General features: G+C 34.7%; 2 protein-coding genes across 2 annotated transcripts; both read left to right on the top strand.

Annotated features, from left to right (window-relative positions):
• Nucleotides 1-5: 5 nt before the first annotated feature.
• LOC103605109 (olfactory receptor 52E2-like) lies at nucleotides 6-845 on the top strand (the record flags this gene model as incomplete). The annotated part of the gene is made up of 1 exon (XM_008589692.1): nucleotides 6-845. A coding segment is annotated over one exon (840 nt), but the record flags the coding sequence as incomplete, so codon positions are not given.
• A 3,838-nt stretch (nucleotides 846-4,683) lies between these two features.
• Nucleotides 4,684-5,619, top strand: LOC103605103 (olfactory receptor 52J3-like). Its single transcript, XM_008589685.1, has one exon. It carries the CDS (start codon nucleotides 4,684-4,686, stop codon nucleotides 5,617-5,619), a length of 936 nt encoding a protein of 311 aa, XP_008587907.1.
• The last annotated feature ends 10,030 nt before the right edge of the window (nucleotides 5,620-15,649 follow it).

The raw sequence follows: 15,649 nt of genomic DNA, 5'->3' as shown, positions 1-15,649 counted from the left end.
TTCCCTTTTGTGCTGTGTACATGATTGCACTCATAGGGAACTTCACTATTCTCTTGGTGATCAAGTCTGAAAACAGCCTTCACCAGCCCATGTTCTACTTCCTGGCCATGTTGGCTACCATTGACTTGGGCCTCTCTACAGCTACCATCCCCAAGATGCTTGGGATCTTCTGGTTTAACCTCAGAGAAATAATCTTTGGTGCCTGCCTCACCCAGATGTTTTTCATTCACAACTTCACTGGCATGGAGTCAGCAGTCCTCTTGGCAATGGCTTATGACCGCTATGTGGCCATCTGCAACCCACTACGTTATAGCACCATCCTTACCAACAAGGTTGTTTCTGTGATTGGTCTTGGTGTGTTAGTAAGGGAATTTATGTTTACCATTCCATTTGTATTCCTCATTTTGCGACTGCCCTTCTGTGGGAATCACTTCATTCCCCACACCTACTGTGAGCACATGGGCCTTGCTCGTCTTTCTTGTGCCAGTATCAAGGTCAATAGCATCTATGGCTTGTGTGCAATTTCAATCCTAGTTTTTGACATCATAGCCATTTCCCTTTCTTATGTTCAGATACTCCGTGTTGTTTTCCATCTTCCCTCCCGTGAAGCCCGCCTCAAATCTCTCAGCACATGTGGTTCACATGTTTGTGTAATCCTTGCCTTCTACACACCAGCCCTCTTTTCCTTTATGACACATCGGTTTGGCAAAAATGTCCCCCACTATATCCATATACTCCTGGCCAATCTGTATGTTGTAGTGCCACCAATGCTCAATCCTGTCATATATGGAGTCAGAACCAGGCAGATATATGACTGTGTGAAGAAAGCACTAGTACAAAAATAGGGAATTGAAAAGCAATAACACCTCATATGGGTGAGACAGACCTTTTTAGGAAAGACACATCTTGTCATGTTACATATATTTAAATATTTGACAGAAGGGTGTATTTATTTTGGCTCCCTTCCTGTATGTATATTATAGAGTTTAGAAAGGGAAAGGTTAAGGTTTTAGTGTTCAATCTGTACGGTAAATAACATTCCATCAGAGTCCTCCTATGTTATTTGTGATGTCAGTAGATTTCAGTAGAATGTGAGTAGGTTTAATGGTGGATTTTAGAGAGAGTTGGCCATATTTTATGCACTATCTGCCTCAATTCGCCCAAGTGGTTGTTTTCATATTTCTATCCCTCTGTGTCCCAAGCCTCTCTGTATCTGTCTCTCTTTGTTACTTTACATTCCCTTCCTATTTCTCCTTCTTTTTCCTTTTTTTCCTCTATCTCCAAGAATATCAGTCATTTTTATTCCATCATAATGTCTATATTATGATATTCTGTGATTTCATTATAAGCATTGGAAACATACAAAATGTGCTGCGAATTAAGAATCAATTTTGCACATTAAAAGAAAGCAAGAAAATGAGTAGAGTAACAAAAAGCTTCATTATATATTTTATTCTGAGGTTTATCACACATATATTTAGTTTTTCATGGACCAGACTATAGTTTAAGCATACTAAAGGAGCTGCAAACCTAGAGTTTGCTTGTTTTTCCCTCTGTAGTTCTATTTGTTTTCTTACTTATTTCTAGACTAATTTTGCAGTTATTTTCCTTGTCTCGTATTTAGTCACAGGATTTTAATAGTTAAACAAAACTCAGGTTCAGTTCTAGTTCTATCTTCAATACATGTTTCAATGACCATTGATTTTGTTATTTTATAAATATGGTCATAGATTCTTTTTAATAAATTAAGTTTGAAGAGTAATTAGTGTAGTGCCCTGCTCATTATTTGTAGTAAATCCAAAAGAGTTGTTAGCCCTTACTAGTATCATTGATGTTACTTGTATTACAACTTTTATCTCACCCTCGACAACATTGAGATGCACTTCTCTGTGTTTTTTCTATCCTCTCTGTTCCGTTTCTCTGTTCATCTCTTCTCTTACATTTTAACTTCTTCCTGTTCTACATCTTTCTCCCTTCCCACTTTATAACTGCACTCACAGCACCATTCTTTCTTAAACACACATGTATGTACACACACAGCCCTAAACATGTCCTTGCACACACACAGTACATGTGTGTACTGCTATAACAGAATACCTGAGACTAGGTAATTTATAAAGACCAGAGATTTATTTCTCACAGTTCTGAAGGCTGAGGAGTCCAAGATCAGGGGCCCAAGTCTGGCGAGGGCCTTCATGCTGCACCATCTCAGGGTTGGAAGTCAAAGGACAAGAGAGGGCAAAAGAGCAAGAGTGAACTCACTTTTATAACAAACCTACTCCCAATAAAAGCACATCAATCCATTCATGAGGACAGAGCCTTAATGACCTAATCACCTTTCAAAGGTCTTACCTCTCAACAATGTTATATTGGGGATTAAGTTTCCAACACATGAATTTTGGGGGACACATTTAAATCATAGGACACACTTTATCTTTGTTTGTCTTCCGTATATTCACATCTCTAAATATATTTCATGTTGTTATATTTTTTATATGTTTTAAGTGAATTTTTATTAACTTACATTTAAAGCCAGTAAGATGAGGACTGAGTGGAAAAGACATGAGAGGCTTTGTCTTTTTTGATAACCATAACATCTTAATAAATCATTGGTGAGTGCTAAGACATGGATGTGGGGAGGGGAGATACACATACTGGTAATTAATGTCCTAAATATGCATTATTGTAATATCTAATAAAACTAAGATGGGAAATTTACTCAAGAAGAAATTCTGTTCACCTCATACGAAAATGTTTTGATAGTATTATTTTTGTATTTCTGACTTCCTATTGACAATGTGTGTGTCTGGGTGCAGGTGGACTTGGTTGTGGTGTCTGCCTCTACATCAGTCCCTCTATTCCTGGTGCAGAAAATGAGATCTTTCTCAGGAGACTCAGGTGTTAATCCTGGTTCACAGAGAAGATTTGCTTTGGGCTTGATTTAGATAGGCTCCCAAGGGCCCTAAGTACTGATAGTATAAAACTCTCTTCCCCTTTGTAAGTAGTACTAGAGCTCTCTGGTCCTATCCCTGCTGGAGGTAAGCTTCCCATTAAATGTGTGATGGACATAAATAGTAATCAGAGACTCTTGTCTGACAGCTAAGGAACAGGCTACAGCTGCATTTACTGTGCTGCTATTCTCTATCATACTGTTGTAGAAAGATTTCCTGACTGAAATAGATTTTTACTGGATTAGGTTGGGATATATATATTTTTAAAATAGTCATCTACAGAGGGAATTTATTGTTGTATCAGTGATAATCTTCACTCCCAGTGATAATTGTGTATTAGGGCATGGGCATGGTCTTCAATAATAATAATAATAATAATAATAATAATAATAATAATAATAATAATAATAATAATAATAATAACTGAGAAATAGAGTTAAGTGCAGATTTATGAAGTTGATTACAAAAAGGGAGGCAGAGAAATAAGACTGAAAACAGACTTTACTGACTATGAGAATCTCTTTTTAAAATGTCATTAATAAAATATTTCTCAAAATTTGAACCTTTTCCTCTTACATTTTTCTGGGATCAATTAGAGCTGGGACATTCCTTTCTTTTTTTTCCTCCTGTTATCTTTTTTTTTTTTTCCTTTTTTTGTTTTCTTTCCTTTCATTTCCATATCCCTCTGTCTCTTCCTTCTTTTTTCCTATAGTTTTATTTTTTCTCCCATTTTCTTTCTGAAAAAAAAGAAAGAAGAAAATATGGAAAGAAAGAAAGGAAGGAATGAAGGAAGGAGGAGAGGGAGGGAGGGAAAGGAGAAAGATTGCAGCTGTAGTGAAGTAAATTCAGGAGCATGGATTTCTTCTACCTCATGTTGATCGCTCGCCATCATTGTCTTTTCTTCATTTCTCTCAAATCTCCTCCTTTCAAAAAACCTCCTCATTGCCCCCAGTATCCTGCCCCCACAGCCCTGAACAAACACACACAGAAAAGAGTGTAATTGTTGGAGACCGTGGCACATTCTTGGGAATTTGGCAACTAGTGGAGAATTTGGGCTTCTTTGTTAGTTTAATTCCCGTCAAAGTACTTGTGAAAAAGATGCATTTCTCTCCTGGAGGTGATTTTCAACTGCAACATTCCTTATTTTTGTGCAGCTATTTTCATACCAGAGGTATAATACAGTGTGTCTGAGGGGGTATATGAGCAAACAGTAGAAGGAAGAATTAATGAAGCATAACTCTTCATTTTGAGTCTGATATTCTAAACATGTATCATTGAAAACACTGATACTAAACATATCAGTTTAAGAGTTTTGCTGGATTTTCTGTCATTCTATATGTCTACATATAACTATGTTTTCATGTATATTGTGTTCTGTGTGTGGGTATCAGTATCTGTCTTTCCATGGTTCTATTTGTTGAAGCGTTTGAAGTGTGCCATGTCTTAAAGGAGGCTGAGGTCTCAATATAAACGTAAACTTTGTGGGTTTGAAATTCATTTTGGGTACTTATGGGGTTAGAGCAAATGAGTATATTATTGTCCAAAACCTCAGAGGGAGGCCTTTCATAACATTGATGTCCCTTCCACTTGAAGAATGCTTAGTCCCTGCCTGTATTTTTTTTAGTTAAAAAAAAAAAAAAGGTGACATTGGAGAAGTTTTGAACTAAGCATTTATAAATCTTAATTTTCATTCTAGAAGTGGTCAGCTACTTCTCTTCTCCTCAATGACAAGATGTTCTACACCAACACTACCACTTACCACCCAGACACGTTTTTTCTTACTGGCATCCCAGGACTTGAGGCTTCCCATGGCTGGATTTCCCTGCCTTTTTGCTTTGTTTACTTGATGGCTTTTCTGGGTAATGCTACAATTCTACTGATCATCTGGTCTGATCGGACCCTGTGGGATCCCATGTTCTACTTTCTAGCCTTTTTATCAGCTGTAGATCTAGCCCTCTCTACATCCTCGGTGCCTCGAATGTTAGGTATCTTCTGGTTTGATGCGCATGAAATTGGTTTTGGAGCCTGTGTGGCTCAGATGTTTCTGATACACACCTTCACAGGGATGGAGTCTGCTGTTTTGTTGTCAATGGCCTTTGACCGCTACGTGGCCATCTGTGCACCACTCCACTATACAACCACCCTGACACCCCGATTGCTGGTAGGCATTGGGGTGGGTATTGTGATGCGCCCCATCCTGCTCATGTTGCCTATTCTGTACCTAACCCACCGTCTGCCTTTCTGTGAGGCTCGAATTATTGCCCACTCCTACTGTGAGCACATGGGCATTGCCAAGCTGGCCTGTGCTAGCATTCGCATCAATGCCATTTATGGGCTCTTTGTGGCTTCTTTTCTTATTTTGGATGTGGCACTGGTTGGAATCTCCTATGCTTACATTCTACATGCTGTTTTCAGCCTCCCATCTCGAGACGCTCGTCAGAAAGCACTGAGCACTTGTGGCTCTCATGTTGGGGTCATGTGTGTTTTCTATACACCTTCCCTCTTCTCCTTCCTCACTCACCGATTTGGTAAAAAAATCCCCCGTTATGTACACATTTTTGTTGCCAACCTGTATGTGGTCATACCACCTGCCCTCAACCCTATTATTTACGGTGTGAGAACTAAGCGAATTCATGAACGTGTGGTCCGTGTTTTCACCTCAAAGTAGGGTCTCTTGTTTTTGTTATGTTGTTGATATTCTTAAGGGTGTGAGTATAACTAAAAGGAGTCAATTCTGACACTCCAGGTGCTTATCTTTCTAAATCATCTTTATGTCAAAAGATCCTGCATATCCTAAAGGAACACACTTTGAAGAATGCTTTCTTCTGGTCTTAAATCTCCATGTTTCTCTGCATATTGGTGTGGAACATTTATTCTTCTGAATAGAGGACTCTGTTACAGTAGGGAAAAACATCCCACTGGAAGCCCTTTCAGTTTTTAACTACAGAGATAAAGTGTATCTCCATGTCTTGTAAAGGAAAATAGGATAGTATTCCAACTGGGCTCAGTTGATTGCAAATGCCTTGACTTTCTCTGAAAAAAAGAAGTAAATTCAAATGTAAAATAAGAATGATGTTGGTTGATTTCTGAATTAAAAATCTAAATGAATCTTATTTCTCTGAGGACATCACTCAGAGAACATCCCTGAGTAAAGTTTTTTAAAATGTATAGTCCTTCTTTTCCATTTTTGTGCCTTTTTCTTTATGTTTCATGAAAACCCGTGGGCACCATGTGCCTTCACTATGCCGCTGCCTCCCTTTCTGGAGAAGCATGAAGTGTAAGTACTGAAAACAATATTCATGTTAAAGAACTAAAATTACATTTATGAGAAGAGCTTGAATGTACAGAATTCTAAGAGTGAGATTTCAAGTTATGCTTAAATATTTTTTTCTCTTTGTGTGTATGTGTGGGTGTCTTCAGTGTATTTAAGCAACAATTTATCTAACTGCGTGGGCACCGTTTTTCTCTCCGAAGACCTCTTTATTTGTTTTTTGTTTTTTTTTTTTGGTTTTTTTTTTTGTCTTTTGTCTTTATTTACTTCCTATTGTTTATTTATAGATACCATTTGATCTTCTTTTTCTAGATTCCCCAAGTATAAGCTGAGGTTAATGATTAAAGGCATTTCTTCCTTTTTACTATAGACAGTGAATGCTATACCTTTTCTCTGTGGACAAGCTTAAGTATATTCCTAAGTATTTATATAATGTATTTTAATTGTTGTTCAATTAAAATATTTTCTTATATTATCTAATTTGTCCTTTGATTTCTCCCTAGACCCATAGGTCATTTAGAATTGTATTATTCAGTTTTCAATGATTTAGGAATTCCCAGCTACTTTGCTGTTATTGACTTGCAATTTAATCCAATTATGTTCACAAAACTTTTATATTATTTGAATCATCTTAATGTTGATATTTGTTTTTTGGTTCAGAATATGTTTTGTTTTGATAAACGTTCTCTGCAACTGCACACTTAAAAAGAATTGAATTTGACTCTTTTTAGGAAAGGTGTTATATTAATGTCAGTTACATCAAGGTGTTTGGTAGTGTTACTGATACAATCGATATTCTGACTACTTTTTGTCTGCTTGTTATTTCAATTATTGAGCGAGAGAGATGTTGAATTCTACAAATATAATTATGGATTTGTCTATATATCTTGGCAATTCTAGCAGTTTTTCTGCATATATTTTAAACATATTGTAATATGTGAATAGGTTATTATGATTGTAAAGTCTTATGGAAGAATTGACTCTTTTGTAACTATGTAACTATAGGTCTGTGTGTGTGTGTATATATATATATATATATATATATATATACACACACACACATATATCCATGTGTGTATATATATATATACACACACACACACAGACCTATAGTTACATAGTTACAAAAGAGTCAATTCTTCCATAAGACTTTACAATCATAATAACCTATTCACATATTACAATATGTTTAAAATATATGCAGAAAAACTGCTAGAATTGCCAAGATATATAGACAAATCCATAATTATATTTGTAGAATTCAACATCTCTCTCGCTCAATATATATATACATACGGATGAAGTAGAGTTGAGAGTTCAAAAATTAATCCTTACATTCATAGCCAATTGATTTTCAATAGGGTACCAAGTCCATTAAACAGGGAGGAAAAAATTTCCTCAATAAATATTGCTGGGAAAACTGGATATCCACATGCAAATGAATTAAATTTGATCTTTACCTCATGTCAGTTAACTTAAAAAGTTAACTTAAGTGGATAAAAAACCTAAATATAGAAGTTAAAACCATAAACCTCTTAAAAAATATAGGGGTCAATTTTCATGTCCTTCAATTTTTCATGTCCTTCAACTTGGCAATTAATTCTCATATATAACAGCAAAAGTATGGGCTACAAATGAAAATGGATAAATTGGAGTTTCCCAAAACAAAGCAAAACAAAATACATTATGAAGAAATTGAAAAGATAACCCACAAAATAGGAGAAAATATTTGTAAGTCATATGTCCAATAATGATTTATTATCTAGAGAATATATAAATTACCACAATTCAACAACAAATAGACAAGCAATACAGTGAAAAAATGGACAAAATACTTAAATAGACATTTCTCAAAGAGGATATACAAATAGCTAATAATCATATTAAAAGATTCTCACATCAATATCATTAAGGGTTTTCAAATCAAACCCACAATGAGATACCATTTTACACCTACTAGGATGAGTATAACTTTTTTTTTTTTTAAATTCAAGTGTTGGTGAGTATGTGAAGAAAATGGAACCTTCCTGTATGTTGGTGGTAATGTAAGATGGTGCAGCTGCTGGGGAAAAAGAAAAAAAAATAATATCTTCAAAATATTAAACATAGAATTTCTGTATAATACAGTGGTGAGGATTCATAAAATTACAAGTAAACAATACAGTATTATTATCTATAATCACCATGTATACATTAGATCCCTGGCACTTATTCATCTTATAAGTGAAAGAATGCATTTCCAGATTACTCCTACTCCTAGAACCTGGCAACCACCATTCTTTGCTTCTATGAGTTCAACTGTATTATATTCCACATAAAAGTAAGATTATGCATATTTGTCTTTCTGTGTCTGGTTATTTCACTCAGTATAATGTCCTTCAGGTTCATCCATGCCATTGCAAATGGCAGGATTTCCTCTTTTTTATTTTTTTATGGCTAAATAATATTCCTGTCTACAGGGTACTTCAAAAAGTTCATGGAATGATTTGTACTATCGTTTAATTCTATTTTTCCATGAACTTTCCGAAGTACTCCCATATGTGTACATGTGCATGCTACAAATTTTATTCCATTCATCTGTGGTTGGACAATTAGGTACTTTCTATGTCTTGGCTGTTTCTATATCTTGGCTGTGAATAATGCTACCATTAAAATGGGGGAGCAGATATCTCTTCAAGGTACTGATTTTATTTGCATTGGATATATACCAAAAAGTGGTATTGCTGAATCATATGGTAGTTGTATTTTTAAGTTTTTGAAGAAACTTCATATTGTTCTCCAAAATGGCTTCACCAATATATACTCCCACAAACAGCATGCAAAAGTTTTTCTTTCTCTACACTCTTACCAACACTTGTCTGCTCTTGTCTTTTTAATAATAGCCATCTAACAGGTGTGAAGTTATATCTTATTGTATTTTTAATTTACATTTCCTTGAGAGTAGTGATGTTGAGCACCTTCTCATGTACTGGTGGCCATTTGTATGTCTTCTTTGGAGAAATGTCCATATTACCTGAAACATAATGTAATGTAATCCCTATCAAACTTCCAATGCAATTCTCAAAGAAATAGAAACAAAATCCTAAGATTTCCATGGAAATATAAAAGACTCCAAATAGCCAAAGCAATCTAGAGAAAAGAAAAGGACTAATCTGGAGACATCACACTTCCTGATTTCATACTACATTACAAAGCTGTAGTAATCAGAAAAATATGGTACTGGCATAAAAACAGACACACAGACCAATGGAACAAAATAAAAAGCCCAGAAATAAATCCATGCATATATAGTCAATGCATAATAGTCAATTAATATTTGACAAGGCTGCCAAAAGTACACAATGAGGAAAGGATAATCTTTTCAGTAAGTCGTATTGGAAAAACTGGATATAATCAAGCAAAATAATAAAATTTGACCTCTCTCATATACTACTCACCAAAATTAACTCAAAGTTGATTAAAGATTTAAATTTAAGACCTGAAGCCATAAAACTTCCAGAAGAAAACATAGGGAAAAACTCTATAACATTGATCTTGGCAAACATAAACAAATAGGAATAGATAAAACTGGAAATTATCTGCACAGCAAAGGTAACGAACAATAAAATGAAAATTTACAGAATGGAAGAAAATACATGAGAACCATATATCTGATAAGGGGTTAATATTAACAAAGAGGTAAGAAACTCATACAACTCAATAGGAAAAAAAAATTCTATTAAAGATATAACATGGGTGGACCTTGAAAACATTATGCTTAGTGAAATAAGCCACACACACAAAGATAAATACTGTATGATTCACATATATGAAATATCTAGAATAAGCAAAATTATAGAAACAGAAAACAGATCAGAGGTACAGGAGTTCGGAGAAGGGAGGAATGGGGAATTATCTTAATGTGTAGAATTTCTGTTTAGGGTGATGGCAAGTTTTGGACATAGATAGTGGTGGTAGCTGCACAACCTTGTGAATATAATCAAATTCACTGGATTTTACATTTACAATGGCTAAAATATATATTTTATGTTATATATATATTACTGCAATTTTTTTAAAATTAGGAAGAACATGACATTAAAAAAATGCCACAAAATAATTATATCTCTATACTCTATCAATGAATGATCAAAAAATATAATTAAAAAGAAAATCTCATTTACAATATCATTGATATAATAAAATTATTGGTGAAATTTAACAAATGATTTCAAACATTTTACACTGAAACTGTGAAATAAATAATTTAAACTGCAGTAAATACTTTTAAGATCTAAATAAATGTATAATATTCGAGTCATGAATGAGAAAAGACTGTGAAGATGACAGTAATTTACAAATTGTTCTACAAATTCAATAAATTTCTAAGAAAATCTCAATGTCATTTTTTGCAAAAACTATGCAAACTGATCTTAAAATTCATAAGGGATTGCTGGATCATATGGTAGTTCTATCTATAGTTGCTTGAGAAAACTCAATACTGTTTTCCATAATGGCTGTGCTAATTTACAGTCTCACCAACAGTGTAGAAGAGTTCCCTTTTCTCCACTTCCTTGCCAGTATTTGTTATTCTCAGTCTTTTTGATAAAAGCCAGTCTAACTAGAGTGAAATGATATCTCAGAATGGTTTGATTTGCATTTCCCTGATAATTAGTGATGTCAAGCCTTGAAGGAATGGAAATCATCATGTTGAAGGGCTACCTGCATTCCCATGTTCATTGCAGCTCTATTCACAATAGCCAAGCTGTGGGGCCAAACCTAAATGTCCATTGATGATGACTGGATGAAGAAAATGTGATATAAATATGCAATGGAATACTACTCAGCCATAAAAAAGAACACAATTCCGCCATTTGCAGCAACATGGATGAGCTTGCAGAAAATTATATTAAGTGAAATAAGCCAGACACAGGAAGAGAAATACCGCATGTATTCACTTATAAGTGGAAGCTGACAGAGAGAGAGAGAGAGAGAGAGAGAGAGAGAGAGAGAGAGAGAGAGAGAGAGAACAATAAAACATTAAACTTTCAGAAGGCGAAAAAAGACTTATAGTTACTAGAGGTGAAAGGGAGATGGAGAAGGAAGTTAGGGAGTATATAGGTAAGAGAAACAAGGAGTAATTATGATTTGTAATGATGAACATGTTAGTAATATTGATTTAATCATCACATACTGTATGCAAAAACTGATAATAAGGACACACATAGAAACAGATGGAAAATAATTGAGAGGGCCGAGCCCGTGGCAATAGGTAAGAGAAACAAGGAGTAATTATGATTTGTAATGATGAACATGCTAGTAATATTGATTTAATCATCACATACTGTATGCGAATACTGATAATAAGGACACACATAGAAACAGATGGAAAATAATTGAGAGGGCCGAGCCCGTGGCACACTTGGGAGAGTGTGGGGCTGGGAGCACAGCAGCCTCCCGCCGTGGGTTCGGATCCTATATAGGGATGACCGGTGCGCTCACAGAGCTCACTGGCTCAGCGTGGTGCGGCCGGTCTCCAAAAGGACAAAAAAAAAAAAAAAAAAAAAAAAAAAAAAATTGAGAGTCTAGGGTGTGAAGAGTGCTAATGGTACCAAAAATACTAGATGGGAAAAGAATAGTTTTTCAACAAATGAGAGAAGCCAACTGGATACCTACATGTCATGAATAATATTGTGACACTAACTCTCATCATGGATAAATAAATAAATAAATAAATAAAATTACAGAATGTGAGAAAATATTTGTAAGTCATATATTTGATAGGGCGACTGTATCTAGAATATATAAAAACTCTTATGACAATCTAATGAAAAGGCACTTAAAAATGGGAAAAGGATTTTAATAGTTTTTTTTTTTTTTTTCTCAAAGGAAGATATATAAATTTCCAAAAGTGACAAGTAAACATTGTCAGTCATCAAGCAAATGCAAATCAAAACTACAATGATGCCATTTTACATCTTCTAGGATGGCCATAATTTAAAAAGCAAATTATAAAAACTGATGTTGAGGTTGGGAAAAAATTGGGTACCTCGGACATTACTTGTGTGAATGTAAAATGGAGCATCCATTTTGGAAGACAGGTTGGGCTGTGGATGAAGAGTCACGCATTAAGTTGGTAAATAATGAACATTTATAGACCAAATACAAAAGGGAAGTGGAGAAAGAAATAAGTTGCGTCATAACATTAAAACTGTGGGGAAAAAAAGGTGATATATTAAACATTATCTTGATCTTATAATAGAGGAAAATATAAAATGTGCATCCTGAGACTACAGTTCGACTATCCACTTTTTAAATATGTTTCCCCTTAAAAAGTGTTCATTGAGTTCAGGAATTGATATATTAGTCAGTAAAAGCAGATGTGGAGATTTTTAGAAGCTTAAGATTAAAATCTTCAACTGAAGTCATTGTAATGTACACATATTGCATTAGAGTTATAGTCCTTGAGAGTATTGAGAAATATGTAAGTTCATGCATGAGTAATTAGCTTTTTGAGAAACTTTGGGATGTAGTCATGGTGACACATAGACAGTAAAGTCTTCTCCAAATTTATGGATTTAGTAGGCAGCATACCAGGGAAGGCATAGGACTCTTACCTCTTGATTATCCCTCAAGAGCACAATTCTGCATACTCTAGAAGTCCATTGAGGAAAATAAATAAGATTTTTTATAACATTTAATGAGCTGTCTCTCTGCAAGAAGTAACTTGTAGGAAATTGAAGGGTGATTAAACTAGTATTTAATGATACTTTTTGTTTTTATAGGAAATATTTTATTCTGGCAAGAACATATGGTATAGAAGCACAGTAACTACAAAAAAATGAGATTGGAATTTTACATGCACATTCTACTATGTCATATGTAAGTGTAAAATATTTAATGAGTTTTTACAGAATTGGGAATTTACTAATAACTACAATATAAAAGTTTCACCATGCCTTCTTAGTCTGTAATCTAGTGGTAGAAAGTATGAGAATACCTGGTAACAGCAATACTTGATGAAAAGCATAAAATTTAGGGTAACATTGTATAAATTTGACCCTATTCCAAGGATAGAATAGATCTAAAAAGATAATATAAGCTGTGCATTAAAGTTTCACTGAAAGCATTTTCAGCATTGGTAAAAAGGATTAAAATAACTAAAATAGTGTCTGAAAATGTATATATTAGTTATTTGTAATTTTATTTACAAAATTGTACCTATACTGTGGAAACTAAAATAATACAAAGATTATCATAGCACAACTCTGCAGGACAAGAATGGCTAGGTATATTATTATGAAGAGTGAATGAGGAGTTGGAATGCCTGTTAATTTAACTCTTGGGAGTGAACATTTTGATAATTCCCTCTTGGATCTGTTTGTTCTTCACTCCATAGATAATAGGCTTAAGCAGTGGGGGAACCAGGAGGTAAAGGTTGGACAGCAGAATGTGTACATACGAAGCAACATTGAAGCCAAACCTGTGTATAAAGGATGTAAAAAATATGAGAATATAGAATTGGAGAAACACAAAGATGTGGGCTGTGCATGTGTAGAATGCCTTGAACTGTGCCTCCTTCTGTGGCAATTTAAAGACAGCCTGGAAGATAAAGTCATAAGACAAGAAAATGAAGATTACATCAAATCCAAGGACTGAGAAAGCCACGAAGAGTCCATATACTTTATTCACTCTGACATTTTCTGCAGCTAGCTTTACTACAGCCATATGCTCACAGTAGCTTCAGCTTCTGACAATTCTAAACAGTATAGACTTCAATAGATACTACATTTTAAAAGTTAGCCTATAGTTTTGAGATATTGTTTATGTATGTATGTGTGACTTGTATAGTTTAGCCATCAAGATAAATGAATAAAATAAATCAAAATCCATTACATATTTATTCTTACATATTACGGAAAAAAAATTTCCTAAAGCCATGTAATTAAAAGTAAAAAAAAAATGACGTTGAATAAAAACCAACTATTTTTAAGTTATTTTCAACCTAAAATCACTGACTGTTAACTTCAAGCACAGTTCAAGTAAGGTAAAAGAAGCAAATATAAATATTGTTAAGAATTATGTTTTTAGTTCTTTGACATTAGGATGATCACAACTGTTTAACAGCTTCTTGATTTAATTAACTCATGATATCAGAAACACAACTGTGTCTTTCTGAGATTATTTAAAATTGAGCATCCTGTCGCTCCTAGGAAAAGACCAGGTGAAAAGGGCTGTGGGATCATGTTAAATCGCTCTCCCTACAAACAACACACATATACTTTTAAACTGGTTGTCAAGTGACTTGGTTCCACCATTGTGAGGGGGACAGAGGCAAATCATTTAATCACCCCATCTCTCCTGTGCCATCTGCAAAGTGAAGATGACAGAAAAGGGCGACCCACTTAGTAACAGAGCTTTCCCTTGCTCTGTTGATCCCTGTCTTCTCAAGGGGGGATATCCAGACCTAATGGTTATATTTGTTGCCGCTATGAGTTAGGGTTCTAGGAACAATGGATTGCATACTTTTCTTTCTCTTCACTCATGGCTGCCAGCAAAACACATGGGGAGGGCCGCCGATTTACAAAGTACTTCTCTATTTTAAATATTCTGCCTATTCTTAGAGGGCCATTTTGGAAGCAGAAGAAGGAAAGAAGCTATCTGCCTCTTCTTCACCTACATTATCTAGGGCTCTAGAAAGACCAGAGCCCATACTTGAATGCTGGAGAACAAAAAAACTAAATGTTTGACTAGGAATGTCTGTGATCTATATGAAAGGTAAAAACACCTGTAAGTTTATCTCTACTATCTACTAGGTTTATAAATAGATAGGAGTTCAAGAGAAAAAAAAAAAAGTTCATAAATAAATATTTTGGGCGCCGAGCCGGTGGCGCACTCGGGAGAGTGCGGCGCTGGGAGCGCAGCAGCGCTCCCGCCACGGTTTGGATCCTATATAGGGATGACTGGTAAAAATAAATATTTTGGATTAATTTGGTATCTTCTCTATGCTGTATCCATCTGAGAATGTGAAGAGGGGTAATTGGATGTAGTTAAAATGTTGGGTTGGATAAATAAATTATGCTATATTCATTAGATAAACACAGCAACAAACAAAATTGTTTAGTATTATGGTAATTTTTAGAAATTTTATAATATATAATATGTGGTAGCAGAATACAAGTTGTTTAAAAGTACTTAACATGATTTGGTTACTTACTAAGTACCTGGTAATGTTCCATTTACAGCTGATGTAAATGAACCACAGAGAGATCAAGTAATTTAGATAATGTCTCAAAACTAACAAGCAATGGAGTCAGGTCCAGAGCAAGATTATCTTTATTCCCTACACTTCACTCTTTCTAGATATATAGTATCATGTCACTCCTAAGAAAAAGAAATATTTGCACACACACACACACACAAACTGATGAGAATTACAGTAAGTTCT

This window comes from Galeopterus variegatus, unplaced genomic scaffold, assembly GCF_000696425.1.
Source record: "Galeopterus variegatus unplaced genomic scaffold, G_variegatus-3.0.2 Scaffold5594, whole genome shotgun sequence".
NCBI lineage: Eukaryota > Metazoa > Chordata > Mammalia > Dermoptera > Cynocephalidae > Galeopterus > Galeopterus variegatus.
The sequence above is the reverse complement of the archived record's forward strand: the minus strand, read 5'-3'. Positions and strand labels throughout refer to the sequence as shown.

Bases quoted from the DNA above. Each gene is read 5' to 3' on its own strand.
- LOC103605103 (XM_008589685.1), top strand. From the start codon at position 4,684: ATGTTCTACACCAACACTACCACTTACCACCCAGACACGTTTTTTCTT.